Consider the following 15,000-nt stretch of genomic DNA (forward strand, 5'->3'; position numbering starts at 1 on the left):
TCTTCTCTCTCTCTCTCTCTCTCTCTCTCTCTCTTCTCTCTCTCTCTCTCTCTCTCTCTCTCTCCCTCTCTCTCTCTTCTCATCTCTCTCTTCTCTCTCTCTCTCTCTCTCTCTCTCTCTCTCTCTCTCTAGGCCAGACAAAGATGGTGGTCTTCATAAATAGGAAACACAAGATATGAGGGATCTGGGCCATGACAATTTGTACAGTGGGGGGAAATACGCATTCAACACCTCAACAATTTGTTTATTTAATTCAACATATTTCCATTGCAGCTATTCAAAAAAATGAAATTGGTATTAACTCAATAAAACTACACAGCTGAAGAAGTTGTAACATTCCGATCCATAAAAAAAAGCTAGGTATGTACTAAAGTGGAGTGACAAAGGGAAAAAGTAATGGATACAGTGAGAGAAAGCACTAAACCAGCGTATGCCTCTAACGCAGGCCTGGGCAAACTACAGCCTGAGGCCCGGATCCAGCCCGCTACGACTTTTAATCACGTCCGCAATCTTTAAACCAAAACAATACATTTGAATACTTTTCCACAAAAAAGCTATGACACTCTTAAAATGTGCTAAAATGCAATGTCATCAACAAATGACTCAATAAGTTGAATTGAGTTCATCCTAATGCAAGTTCGCGTAATTTCAGAATGAATATCTTTGTTTTTATAGGGTCTCTGATTTGCATAGGAATCAATTACACACTGTGTAGATTAGGATGTCACTACCAACTCAGCAAATGTTATAGTTTTCTCTTGATCCTGACAAACTCCTCAGTCTCTGCCAGTGACAAGCATACCCATAACTTCATGCAGCTCCACTCTTCTTCACACGAGAGATGGTGCAGAAACTGCATTGAATGTGCTGGATTTGCACTAAACCTAATGCTTTGTAGTGAAACCAAATAAACACATTTACTGTTACTTTCTTTGTTGCTGGATTTGCACTAAACGTAATGCTTTGTAGTAAAACCAAATAAACCAAATTTCCAGCCACTTTCTTTGCTGTATCACTTGAATTCATTGTTGCAAACACATTTATGGATTGTGTTTGCAACAATGTTTCCATTAAGGGATTCTTTTGGCCACTTGCTTATACCCCAATTTTGTAGAGTGACTGAATGATGTTGTCCCATCGACTGTGCTTTTTCCTCTCCACCATTTAACTTTGTAGATTTGTGTAAGTCTCCCCAGGCCTCAGGGTAGATGTGTGTAAGTCTCCCCAGGCCTCAGGGTGGCATTCCTGAGCAGTTTTGTTCCTCTCCATTTGACAACCTGATGCACACAGTGTGTAATTAATTCCTATGCAAATCAGAGACCCAATAAAAACAAAGATATTGATTCCAAAATTACATGAAATATTATCCTTGCATTAAGATGGACTCAATTGAAATTATTGAGTGATTTGTTTATGACATTTTAGCATTTTAGCTCATTTAAAGTGTGTCATTGCAAAGGGTCAGAATACTTACAAATGTACATGAGGTATTTCTGTATTTCAATTGTAAGAAATGTACTGACATTTCAAAAAAAGTGGTTTCACTTTGTCATTCTGGGGTATTGTGTGTAGATTGATGGCAAATTATTTTTAATGTAATCCATTTTAAGGGGTCTGAATACACTGTACAAGTGTGAGCAAACCTTTTGGGTGATGAACTACACACAGATCTGGACTGAATGATGAGTGTGTGTCCGCCATACTGCGTCTTTCAACCTGAAAAAATATCACCTGACTTTGATGAGCTTGTAAAACAGGGTGAGCAGCTTCACTGTTCAGACTGACTAACCATGGGCCAGTCGACGCTGAAGGAGAGTAAAGGAGAGGTCTGAGTAGATTCATGTGTTTGTGATGTCAGTGTGTTAGATGTTATTGATGCCAAGAATACACTTTCTTTATAAAAATGCACTGAGAATGAACATAGTAAATGTTACTGAAAGTAATAGGACAAAACAATCTAACTGAGTGATGTTGACTGTAACACAAATAATGTGCATTATGACTTGAGACAAGGCACTGATGTCCTGTCAAATACGAAAGCCTATTGTTCTGTACTTATGTCCTTTATATTTACTGATACTTATGCCATTGTTAAAAATAAAACGAGACAGTCTGAATATAGATCTATTGAGAGCCAGTCCTTTGGAAAATTATGTGATTCACTTGAACATCAGTGCACATGCAAACATATTTTTGGTTTAATAAATGTGTAATTGAAGTATATAGAGCGTGTGTATGGAATGCAATGTAAAATCAAGTATTTCAAAACACCCCTGCTCTAACGAGGTCTCTGTGCTAATTAGAATCAGCTGGGTTAGTGCATGTTGGTGAGTACCAAGTACTTTCACTCTTTGAAAAAGGGTTTCCCACCTCTGAATGCAAGTAAACAAATCATTTGTCACCAGGCTATCCTGCAAGAAACATCTCATGATGGGCAGAGAGCTCTCCCAAGACCTTCGCAACAAGATTGTTGAGCAGCATAGTAATGGCACTGGTTACCGACCTATTCCTCAACTGTTAAAGGTTCCTATAATTACCATTGGGGCCATTATCCGCATGTGGAAGGAGCATCACTCGACCATCAACGGGCCACGCACATTAGCTCCTCGCAAGACTTCTGACTGGGCAGTCCTTAAAGCTAAGAGTAGAGCCAAGGACCACTCAAGCAGAGCTCCAGAAAGACCTGGAAGCAATGGGTAACAGTGGGTAACAGTGGGTAAAAACTGGCAATGCACTCCACTGCCACGGCCTCCATTCGCGATCACCCTGGACGACTCCATTACTGAAGAAAAAGCATATTGAAGCACGTTTGAAGTTTTCTACAGAGCATTTGGAGAAGCCTGTAGATTACTGGAAGAAAGTCAGTAGTCAGACAAGACCAAAATATTTTTGGCAAAAAACCTTATTTCCGGCAACTATACAACGCGCCATGTTTGGAAGACAAATGGCTCTGCAAATGATCCCATACCTTCAGTGAAGTTCGGGGGTGGAAACATCATGGTATGGGGCTGTTTCTCTTCACATGGTACTGGTAGAATCCAAATGATCGAAGGGAAGATGAATGGAGCCATGTACCGGCAAATTCTTGAGAAGAATCTGTTGCCATCCATGTGAATAGTTGCAATGGAAAAATTAATTAAAGTTATTAATAGAAATTGCCGATGTGTTGAATACCTGTTCCCCCCACTGTATAAGGACTTGGTGAGAGCACACATGAGTGTGGAGGTGGTGCAGAGAAAGAGAGAGAGGGCGAATGTGTCATATTGGACTGAAAATGTCATAGCGAAATGAAAGCAGTCAGCACTCAATCTCCTCCAGGTATTTACAGCTGTTCCTGAGATGCTGTGATGAGGTGATATGACTATCCCCCCCCCTCCCCCCTCCCCCTCCCCCTCCCACTCTCTCTCTTCCTCACAGGGAACCGAGTTGAATGATGACCGCACACCCTCCGACGCCTCGGTGATGACAACCTTCACCATCCTGCTGATCGACAAAAACGACAACGCCCCCAAGTTCAACAGCTCCGAGTACCGCGTACGCATCACCGAGCTGGCCCAGGTGGGCTTCGCCCTGCCCCTTTTCATCCAGGCGGAGGATAAAGACGAGGTGAGGTCACCGCTCACCCCATACCTATAAACTACAACACCCACCAGTCATGGCTCTCCCATCTCCCAGTGAGTGGCATTCATGAGCTGCGGTTGTATATCGAGTTGGGTATGAGTTTATGGTGTGCTCTAGTTGGTCTATGGCTGGGGCGACTGTGGAGAGGGGGGGCTGTGGCGCAGGAGGTAGAGTCGGGGTCTAATGATCGAAGGTTGGCAGATCGGTGGTTCAAGCCCCGACTGACCACATGTCGAAGTGTCCTTGGGCAAGACACTGAACCCCAAATTGCTACCAATGAGCGGGCCGCCACCTTGCATGGTAGCGTGTTGCCATTGGTGTGTGAATGTGTGTGTGAATGGGTGAATGAGAGGCCATTGTAAAACGCTTTGCAATAAGGCGCTATATAAGTCAGTCCATTTACCATTTATGGCTGAGGATACCAGTACAGTTTGACTTTGGTAGTGCGTTGGCACTGCTGCAGCTATGGTATGTGTTGCTATACTATATAGATGTTGGAGTTGTGTGCAGTACTAGTATGTGGTGATGGCGAGGAGTCAGATAGGCTCTGCTGAGTGCGTCTGTCAGCCCAGTGGGAGAGCAGACAGTCCTGTTCAACAGCATCCTCTTTAGTTTTACATCATGTGTCCGCCACTTCCCATTAGTTGTACCTAACAACCCCGCTGTGCACACACCTACACACACACACACACACACACACACACTCTCACACACAGACGCACATTCGACTCGACTACAATTTAATTTGCTTTGGAAGAGATGGGATAGAGCATCAAATTATACCTAACGAGGAAAATCAATCACCTGGTGTTGAGATAAGCCGAAAGCTAGTCAACTCTGATTGATTCCAGCACAGCAGCCGCCAGGTCGGAATTTGACAGATAACAGCAAGTCAAGTGGAAAGAGAAAGGGAGGGAGGGAAGGAGGGAAAGGGGGGGGGGGGAGAGGGAGAAGGAGAAGGAGAGGGGTGAGAGAGAGAGAGGGAAATCTGAGAAGAGGAAAGAGGTGAGAAAGTAGCATAACTAGAGTAAGGGCATGAGGCAAAGTGAATGATAGGGCAGAGGGAGGGAGCGAGAGAGAGAGAGAGAGAGAGAAAGGAAGAGAGGGATAGAGAGTGAGAGGCTTAGGGAGAGATAGTGGCATATTTAGCGGCATGTTTGTTTATTCATGCTGGGGAATGTATTTGCTCCTGTCGGCATGGCGATGAGCGTTGTTCCACGGGAGTGGCTTCGGCGGGTGACGACGGGCGCACCTGGCGTTTGATAAGAGGTCTGCCAGCTAGCGCCTGTCCCTGTGTGTGTGTGTGTGTGTGTGTGTGTGTGTGTGTGTGTGTCTGTTTGTGTCTGTTTGTGTGTCTGTTTGTGTTTTTGTGTGTGCGTGTGTGCGTGTGTGTGTGTGTGTGTGTGTGTGTGTGTGTGTGAAATCAGTAAGCCGCACCAAGTCTCCTCTGGTTCCTCCTGAGTGATGCTCCCAAACTCTCTGTCCCTTGAGAGTAAAAACAACATCTCTGCATTTAGAGGAAAGGCACTCACAGTGTGCCCTCGCCTTCTACTTGGCCTGGAGGAGGGTCTCCTAGCTTAATAATAATAATAACCTGAATTTATATAGTGCCTTTCAGAGTACCCAAGGTCGCTTTACAGAGATTTACAGGAAAGAAAACAAAAACAGACAACAACAGAACTAGAGGCCCGGAGACCTTGGTGAACAGGTGGGACTTGAGGGCCGTTTTTAAAGGCGTCCAGGTTGGGGATGCTGCGGATCTTGCCGCAGGGAGAGAGTTCTAGAGGGTGGGGGCTGCTACACTAAAAGCTCTGTCTCCGAAGGTTCGCAGGTTCCCATCTCTCAGGTCGCCTCTTACAAGTATCTTGGGGTTTTCATTGACAACTCACTCACCTGGAGCACTCATGTAGACAGCCTTTGTAGCAGATTACAACAACGACTACACTTCCTGCGCCGTCTTAGAGTTCATGGTGTTGACCAAAAATGTATGCTACTCTTCTACCAGTCTGTCTTAGAGAGTCTCATCAGATACGGCATTACATCTTGGTTTGGTAACCTATCTGTACTGTACAACTAAGGTCCAAACTGGTCCGGCTGATACAGACTGCATGGAAGATCATAGGGGTGAAAGACCACTCATCCCTGCAGTCTATTTTCGAACAGGCTACTCTCAGACAGGCTAATAGAAGAGGTCGGATAAGTCCTGGCGGGCGCGGGCATGGAGGGACTCGTAGGTGGGGAGGAGGATTTTGTATGAGATGCGGGACTTGACCGGAAAGCCAGTGGAGGTGGATGAGGGTGGGGGTGATGTGCTGCCACGGCTTTGTGTGTGTGAGAACCCTGGCAGCAGAGTTTAGCATGGAAGTAGCCATATCTTAAGTCTTAGGTTTGACTAGGTTAAAGGGGCAATCTTGGATTCAAATATACAAACATACATTCAAACACGACTGAGCTATATTATACAGTCATGACAAAAAATATTGACACAATTATAAATTATTTGGTATTCACATGTTTATTTCTATTGTTTAATTTAATTTAATTCAACGTAATATTTGGTAGCACACCCTTTGGAAAAAAAAACTACTGAAATCAATCGCTTCCTGTAACCATGAATGAGTTTCTTACATCTCCCTACTGGAATTTTGGACCACTCTTTTTTTGCCAACTGCTCCATGTCTCTCTCATTTGAAGGGTTCCTTCTCTCAACGGCTGTTTTGAGATCACTCCACACGTGTTCTATGGGATTTAGAATCTGGACTCATTGCTGGCCACTTCAGAACTCTCCAGTGCTTTGTCTTAAACCATTTCTGGGTGCTTTTTGAAGTGTGCTTTGGGTCACTGTCCTGCTGGATGACCCATGACCACTGACGGAGACCCAGCTGTCTGACACTGGGCCCTTCATTGCACCCCAAAAGTCTTTGGTGGTCTTCAGATTTCATGATGCCATGCACACAGTCAAGGCATCCGGCGCCAGAAGCAGCAAAGCAACCCCAAGATATCTGTGAACCTCCACCATGTCTGACTGTAGGGACCGTGCTCTTTTCTTTGTAGGGCCTCATTTCGTTTTCTGTAAACAGTAGAATGATGTGCTTTACCAAAAAGCTCTATTTTGGTCTCATCTGTCCACAGGACGTTCTCCCGGAATGATTTTGGCTTCCCCAGGTAAGTTTTGGCAAACTCCAGTCTGGCTTTTTTATGTCTCTGTGTCAGCAGTGGGATCCTCCTGGGTCTCCTGCCATAGCGTCCCGTTTCATTCAGATGGTGATGGATAGTGTGAGCTGACACTGTTGTACCCTGTGTCTGCAGGTCAGCTTGAATTCGTTTGGCAGTTGATTGAGGTTTTTTATCCACCATTGGAACAATCCTTCGTTGCAATCTGTCATCATGTTTTCTCTTCTGGCCACAGCCAGGGAGGTTAGCTACAGTGCCATGGGCTGTACAATTCTTGATGACGTTGTGCACAGTGGAGACGGGAACATTAAGATCTCTGGAGAGGGACTTGAGATTGTCCATACAAAGACAAAAAAAAACGTTCCTCAATTTGAAGATTTATGATTTATTCTATGTTAATGATTTTATGTTATACAACACAGGTTCATTTTCTATAACAGATATCCAGTGTTCTTTAGCTCCAGAATAGTCAGAGAGACATCTTGGAGTTACATAGTTGTGTCCCTCTGAGCTGACACCTTGGTGATCCTGTCACATGGAGCAAAGACCCAGAATACTAACACAGAAACACATTCATAACCTCTGATCAGTACAGAAACACATTCATAACCTCTGATCAGTACAGAAACACATTCATAACCTGTGATCAGTACAGAAACACATTCATAACCTGTGATCAGTACAGAAACACATTCATAACCTGTGATCAGTACAGAAACACATTCATAACCTGTGATCAGTACAGAAGGAACAATCTAAACATACTTTTCCACAATTTTGGTTCTCAGAACCTCAGACAATTCTTTGCTCTTCTTTCTTTTCTCCACGCTCAGTGTGGTACACACAGACACACAACACAAATGCTGAGTCAACTTTGTTCCATTTTAAATGGTTGCAAGTGTGATTTATATATTGTCGGGACCTGTAACTTGCCACAGGTTGAGTTTAAATACTAAATAAAGGAGCATTACATGCTTGAAATACAATTATTTCTTATGATTTTGCAACGGTAATAATTTTGTCCACTTCGAGTTCTGTGTGGGATGACTTTTGTCTATGCTTTTTTGTGTTGTTCCGATGCAAACTAAAGAAATAAACATGTGAATACCAAAGCATTTGTAATCGCAACAATTGTCTGGGAGAAGTGGTGCATTATCTGACAGAAGTGCAGGGGTGCCAATATTTTTGTCCATGACATCATTAATTTAGGAGTCCACAAATGGATGTACCAATCTCAGATTGCCCCATTAAGATTTTCAGACTGGAGTCTTCTTGGGTTTGATCAAATGTCCACCATCCATCCCTCAAAGAGAGAGCCAAAGAGAAAGTCTTTTTTTTAAAGAAAAAGCAGAACTTTTTAAGAACCATTTTATTGTCCTCACCTCACCGAAAAAAGTAGCACTCGATCTTGTGCTGTAGGTGCTGCGCCTGTAAACCCTCCCAATACTAGAGGTCTTAACAGTTAATTTCATTTCACTTTCTAGGTAAGCTGTGTTGGCTCAAGGCAGACAGCCGCATGGCTAAAGGACATCAGTGAGATGGATTTACCCAGATCTACAGTAGAGAATGAATCACCACGCAGCCCTACTGGGCCATTCCATCAGCCACCCCTGCTCTCTGCTCAGCCCCTGCTCACTGCCTATCCATCACTAGATTAACTCACACAAACACACAGGCTGAACCAACAAAGACAACAACCGTAATGCACGCACACACACACACACCTGCGTACACACTCACCCAGGGAACACCTACACACACGCACACACACACACCTGCGTACACACTCACCCAGGGATGCATACACGTGTATACGACACTGAAGCTACTACACCAATCGAGAATTGACAGATATAATACCACAACGTACACGTCAACACCTACACCTACACACACACACACACACACACACACACACACACCATTGCACAGGAGTAATCTCACTTTCTCCATGTGGAGGGGATTATAGGAAGAAAGACGTTTAATTTTTACAAGTGTCACACAAGTGGTGGTTACCGCTCTCTCTCCTTCTTCTCTCCTGTTCTCTTTGAGTGTAAACTTCCCTGCTGGAACTCGTCACTAAACTCTGTGGCTACGTCTGACAGGGCGTTTTATGGAAGCTAGCTTCTAGAGAGGGTGAGAGCGAATGGATGGGCAATTACGTTTATGGGCAGTTTGAGGTGACATCCCTGCATATTGGATGGTTTTTTAAATAGGTGTCATCAGAGACAATGGTTCCCGCAGAGATGAAAAACAAAAACAAGGGGGGCTATTTTAACCTCCGACGTAATGCCCTCCATCGACCGCCCCACTCGTCTCCTGTGTCTGCCACACTTTGAGTCGTGATCGGATGCCTCAGAGAAGACAGATAGAGACAGGGGGGGGGGGGGGGGAATCTTTAGGCCTCATCCGTGAAGGATCCAGGATAAGGAATATATTATATATTATAATAATAGGTTCTATCTCTATTTTTGGTCAAATATTTTTTTTTTTTACATAATCTGATCCATTAGGTGTTTATTAATGCCTGTGAGGTGTTATTTTTAAAATGTTGACATTTTTTTGTTAGTAATTAATAAAAATACAAAGGTTCCGTCTCACAAAACATAATGGAATGTAAAAACGTTGACGCTCAATATCTCTGAACTACCCTAAACAGAGATAGAACCTTATCATTCTAAGCTCACGACATAATATTATTGAAGTCCAAGAAGGAGATTCAGGAGCTGCTCCTGGGAAATAATGGTGTGAGGAAACGGTTAAATGTATTGTACCGTAGTGCGTGGTCAAGAATGAGAAAGGTCCACTTAATGAGCTGTTTCTTTTTTTAGAAGATCTGATCAACAATGACTGCATACATATCACAAGTAACTGATCTTGTGTTTACTGTAGACACGTGTCAGCGCAGTAATAACTTGTATAGATTGGAAAACAACACCGTGCAGAGGACTGGAGTCAGTCAGAGAGATGTGTAGCAGAAGTGATTTAGATAGCCATGGTTGTCAACAAGGATCATGAAACACCCTCATTCCCACCAAATCACACATTATGCCTCCACTGTGTCATTCTCCTTTCAGACGAACATACACTATTATGATTAAAACGCACGGATTAAACCTCTTCCGTGTGGCTGTGTAATCATCCTGTTAGGAGCCAGGCAGCTTTGTGGGCAGTGCACGGGGATTTGCTTTATTCTGCACTCATTCGCCCAATTACAATTTACATAATGTTAAGCAATACGGTGCAGTGAGTTTTATGTGCGAGAGATAAAGAGGGACTCAGATGGGAATTTGGAGATGAACCTTGGCTAGAGAACTCAGGGCTGAGGGTCAGGTTCTACTTAGTGGAGTCTAATCTCCAATTAGTGCATCTTCAAGGGGGGTTTATGGTTTTTTTCCCCCCCTTTCACTCCCTTTTTCTTCTCCTCCTTTGGAACACTCAGGTTAAATGTTTATTGAACTCCGAAACAATTTTCTCTGTGGGGATCAATCGTTTTCCACTGTCGTCACAAGCTGTTTCGCCAACAAAATGGATTCCCCGCAGAAAAAGAGAAAAAGGGAGCTTTATAATTGGCTGCGGGGTGGCGAGAAAACAGATGCAGGGCGCGTTCGCGGCAGTGTGTGTGTGTGTGTGTGGGGGGGGCAGGTAGACCTGCCGCTCTGAGATAAGATTTAACCTCTGACCCTGCGTCTGAAAGACAGGAACGCAGCGACAAAGAGATAGATTACAGTTAGAGGAGTGGGTGTCCTCACAGACAGATAGAGAGTGCCGGATGAGGTTGGATAGTAGGGAGCTGAGTGAGATGCAGAGATAATAAGAAAATAAATGCTCTTGGATTAAACAGATAAGGGGTGAATACATGCCAGTGAGTGACTGGAATCAATCGGGCTCTCCCATCTCTCACGCCTTATAATGACCTGGGCTGTACAGTCCCGAGTCAAGTGAAAGACATTCTCTCTGTTTCCCTTACAGTTTCTAAGGCTTTTGTCTTGGGCTGTTATCGGTGGATATGTGTGTGTGTGTGTGTGTGTGTGTGTGTGACACACACACACACACACACACACACACACACCTTAGTCTCTGACAGCCCCTTGCTGAATGTATGTGTGTGTGTGTGTGTGTGTGTGTGTGTGTGTGTGCGTGTGTCTGTGTCTGTGTGTGTGTGTGTGTGTGTGTGTGTGTGTGTGTGTGTGTGTGTATATATATATATATAGCCATCAGAACTGATAACCAGACGTAAGGATAGTTGTCGTCTCAGTGAAAGAATAGCTGTTGCCACCGTGACTGCGTAACAATTACTGTGTAATTGTGAGACACTGTTGTGTCTGGGACAGCACTCTGTTAATCGTTATCAAGGCTTTTATACACCGCACAATCCATCCCCACGTCGTAGTCTACTACTCACTTTCCTCCATTCTCTCTCTCCTCCCTCTCTCTCTCTCCTCTCCTCTCTCTCTCCTCTCTCTCCTCTCTCTCCTCCCTCTCTCTCTCCTCTCCCTCTCCTCCCTCCCTCCCTCTCTCTCCTCCCTCTCTCTCTCCTCCCTCTCTCTCTCATCCCTCCCTCTCTCCTCTCTCTCCTCTCTCAGGGAGTCAACAGCATGTTCCAGGCCTTCCTGACAGGTAACAACTCCGATCACTTCACCATCTCTCCCTCGGCGGTCCAGGGTCGCGCTGACATCAGGATGAGGGTGGCCGTGCCTCTAGACTACGAGAACATCCGCACCTACAGCTTTTCTGTGAGTTCACCCAGTCCTACCCAGTATCCAGCACCCCCCGACCTTAACACTAGAACAGCCGTGCTTGTTTTTTACCTACTATAAGAGCCGCCTCGGGGGTCAAACGACCATAGTCTTTACAAGGGTAAGCTGCTATTTACGCACAACGTTGTCTTCTAAATTAGCCTGCCTCCTACACAGAAGAAGCTTTATACTGGCTTACCCTGATGTGATTTTGAAAATGTAAGGATACTGGGTGGTAGAACGCACATATCTAAGGAAAAGTCTGAAAGGAAGGTCCTGAAATTGGATCGAGTGCAAAGATATCAAATGTTTCTTACTCACAGGGTCACACCGCAAACCAAATACCGGGTTAATACCCGCTCTTAATCAAAACAGACACGTTTGCTACCATCGCATTGGTAGCGAGCTAGTAGCTACAAAAGAACATCACTATGAACACCTAACTGCATGTTAACCACATCACAACATGCTGATAGAACATCAACATACTAAAAACACATAACTACACATGACTAGATGATCACACAGTCCTTGCTTTTGAACAGGTCCTAAAACAGGTACGTTTGTCTACAAGCCCTGTATCGCTAACACTCACTGGAGTGCAAAGCAGGAAGGCAGACAGATCGTTTATTAGCATAGAGTAAGGTCACCACTCCATGTCCACAGTGGCACACAAGGCATGGGATTGATCCGATCTGGTCTGTTGTTCCCAGCTCTACGCCAACGAGTCCATGTCCGACCACGTGGGCTTCGCCCGCATCTTCATCGACCTCATCAACGAGAACGACAACCGGCCCATCTTCAGCAAACCTCTGTACAACATCAGCCTGCCTGAGAACACGCCCCGCGGCACCTCCATGCTACGCATCCTGGTGAGTACAGCGCCTCCATCGCGCTAACACACACACCTTCACAACAGGATGTAGCACACACGCTAACACACACCTTCACGACAGGATGTAGCACATCATCCTGGTGAGTACAGCACTTCCGTACGCTATCACACACCTTCACAACAGGATATAGCACACCACCACGCTAACAGGGGGTAGTGGTGGTCTAGTGGATAGTGAGTTGGACTTGTGATCGGAAGGTTGTGAGTTCAAATCCCGCCTGAAGCCACACCACTACTAGTGTGCCCTTGGGTAAGGCACTTAGCCCTCAGTTACTCCAGGGGGAATGTCCCTGTAATTCGTAATTGTAAGTCGCTTTGGATAAAAGCGTCTGCTAAATGGCAAAATTATAATTTATAATTAACACACGCCTTCACGACAGGATATAGCCCATCATCCTGGTGAGTACAGCACTTCCGTACGCTATCACACACCTTCACAACAGGATATAGCCCATCATCCTGGTGAGTACAGCACTTCCGTACGCTATCACACACCTTCACCAGCAGAGCGTAGCACACTATAACAGTATGTCTTCTCTGTTTGTATGGTGCTGCGAGACAGAACACACTGTACTGCAGTAGTGAATGTCACATTTACAAAAAAACAGTAAAGAACGCAACACGTCTACAATACGTCCTTCATTAGACAGGCTCTCTCTAGTGTTGTGTAACCACACCTACAAATCACGTTGTTCTCACATCTCATCTGGAGGCCTGGAGAGTGTCCTATCTGGCAGGGATTGAACCTGGAGGGAACACAGTGAGAACAAGCTCGCAATTGAATATTACATTCAAGAACCCTCGCCCCCCACATGCCGTAGATGGTTGCTAGTCGCTGTGTGTCGTCCTTTCCAACCCGGTAAGGACTGTTTTGCTGGCTTGCAACATCAAAGAAAATTTAATTTTGAAAATGGAAATGGAAACTGAATTCAGTTTCTTGCCAGATAAGAGGTGGGCTCTATAGAGGCGACTCCTCTGCTTGATCTCTTACCTGAAGAAGAGAGACGTTATGCTGTGTTTAACTACAGACTATGGTAAAAGTGTTGTTTATCAAGCTTTGTCAACAGTCTGTCATTTATTTTTAAAATGAACATTGCATGCAATATAATACGATACAGTACGGTAGTAAATTAGTCCAATGGTATACAAGTATTCCAGTAGTGTGCAGTATTTATTATACTATAATGTGTTAATTTCCGCAATGTGCGTGGGGGTTGGCTGAGGGGTGGCAGACCCTTGCACCCTTCCAGTGCATTTCCCCCAGGAGCCTGATTGCTAGGGGGGGAAATAGCTGTTTGTCAGCCTCTGGGTTTTAGCCCCAAGGCTTCGGTACCGTTTCCCCCGACGGCAGGAGCTCGAACTGTTTCTGATTGGGGTGGCTGGGGTCCCTAATGATCCTGAGGGCCTTTCTGACACACCGGTCCTTATAGGTGCTGTGGACGGAGGGAATCTCACAACCGCTGAACTTCCTGGTTGTCCACACGACCCTATTGCTGTCTGCACTAACGCTAACATTTCCATCTCTCCGAGCTAGGTTAGGCTCTGTGTAATTAACTCTTACCTTCTCACCAGCCAGCCTCGCTAGTGTCCATGCGTCCCGCAACCACTGAGCTTTGCACTGTACTTTTGGTCAGATAATACCCTCCCCGGATTCACTGCAACATCAACATACTCAAGCTAGTAACTAAATTCACTGAAAAAAAAAAAGAAAGGCTTTATAAGGCTAAAATAGCGTTATCTTATCGTGTACAAGTGTGGACATTGAGATAGTAGTTAGCAATGACTTACACCATACAGATGTATCATTATTGATATGTACATTTTAGATATTTAGTAGATGCTTTCATCCAGTGACTCTACGTCATTGTTTTCAACACACGCTCCCATATCGCCGACCACGCAACACCAAAATGTGATGTGGAAACTCCCTCACAGAGAAATGCCCTCACAGAGAAATACCCTCACAGAGAAACACCCTCACAGAGAAAGACCCTCACAGAGAAACACCCTCATCGAGTTTTCGTATCTTCGCCGTCTCAGCTCTCGAATTCGGTGGAGTTGTGTAGCCGTGACGTGCAAATGATTTCATCGTCGTTTCAGACAAATCTGGCACCGTGTAGCCTAGCCCTTAGTTAAGGTATTCATACCAATCGTTTAAAATGTGCAGAAAGGTCTAACTTGTGTTGTTATGAGTTTTGTTTTTGATGACTATTAAATCTTTTAAACTTGACCAAAATATAACGTTTTTGAAGCACTGCTGGTCTTACATCTTTGAAGCTATTCACACCAATTCAACTATAAAATGTGCCAGAACCTCCAGATTATCGACCCAGATGAATGCTCTCTTATACCTATTCAACATTTAAACTATTACGCTTTTTGTATCTCCAAGAAATGTCTACTACTGTTTATACTCAGTATAACCCACTACTGCTTCATTCAGTACAACCCATACTGATCAACCTCTTATGTGTATTGATCAATACCTTCCCTCTCTCATCTGTCCATCCTCTTTTTCATCAGTCTTTTCATCCATCCAATCAACCATCCAACCAACCTACCAAACCATAT

The 15,000-nt window shown here is 44.5% G+C and overlaps 1 protein-coding gene across 1 annotated transcript in view; it reads left to right on the top strand.

The window, feature by feature from the left end:
- The window catches only part of cdh23 (cadherin-related 23), a gene marked incomplete at both ends in the record, with an annotated part of 172,785 nt that overhangs the window by 109,294 nt on the left and 48,491 nt on the right, over positions 1-15,000 (top strand). Inside the window, 3 exon segments of the mRNA XM_080549318.1 lie at positions 3,418-3,606; positions 11,382-11,531; positions 12,248-12,406. Of these exon segments, the coding sequence (XP_080405444.1) occupies positions 3,418-3,606; positions 11,382-11,531; positions 12,248-12,406 (498 nt within the window).

This window comes from Nansenia antarctica (assembly GCF_963989245.1).
Source record: "Nansenia antarctica genome assembly, chromosome: 1".
NCBI lineage: Eukaryota > Metazoa > Chordata > Actinopteri > Argentiniformes > Microstomatidae > Nansenia > Nansenia antarctica.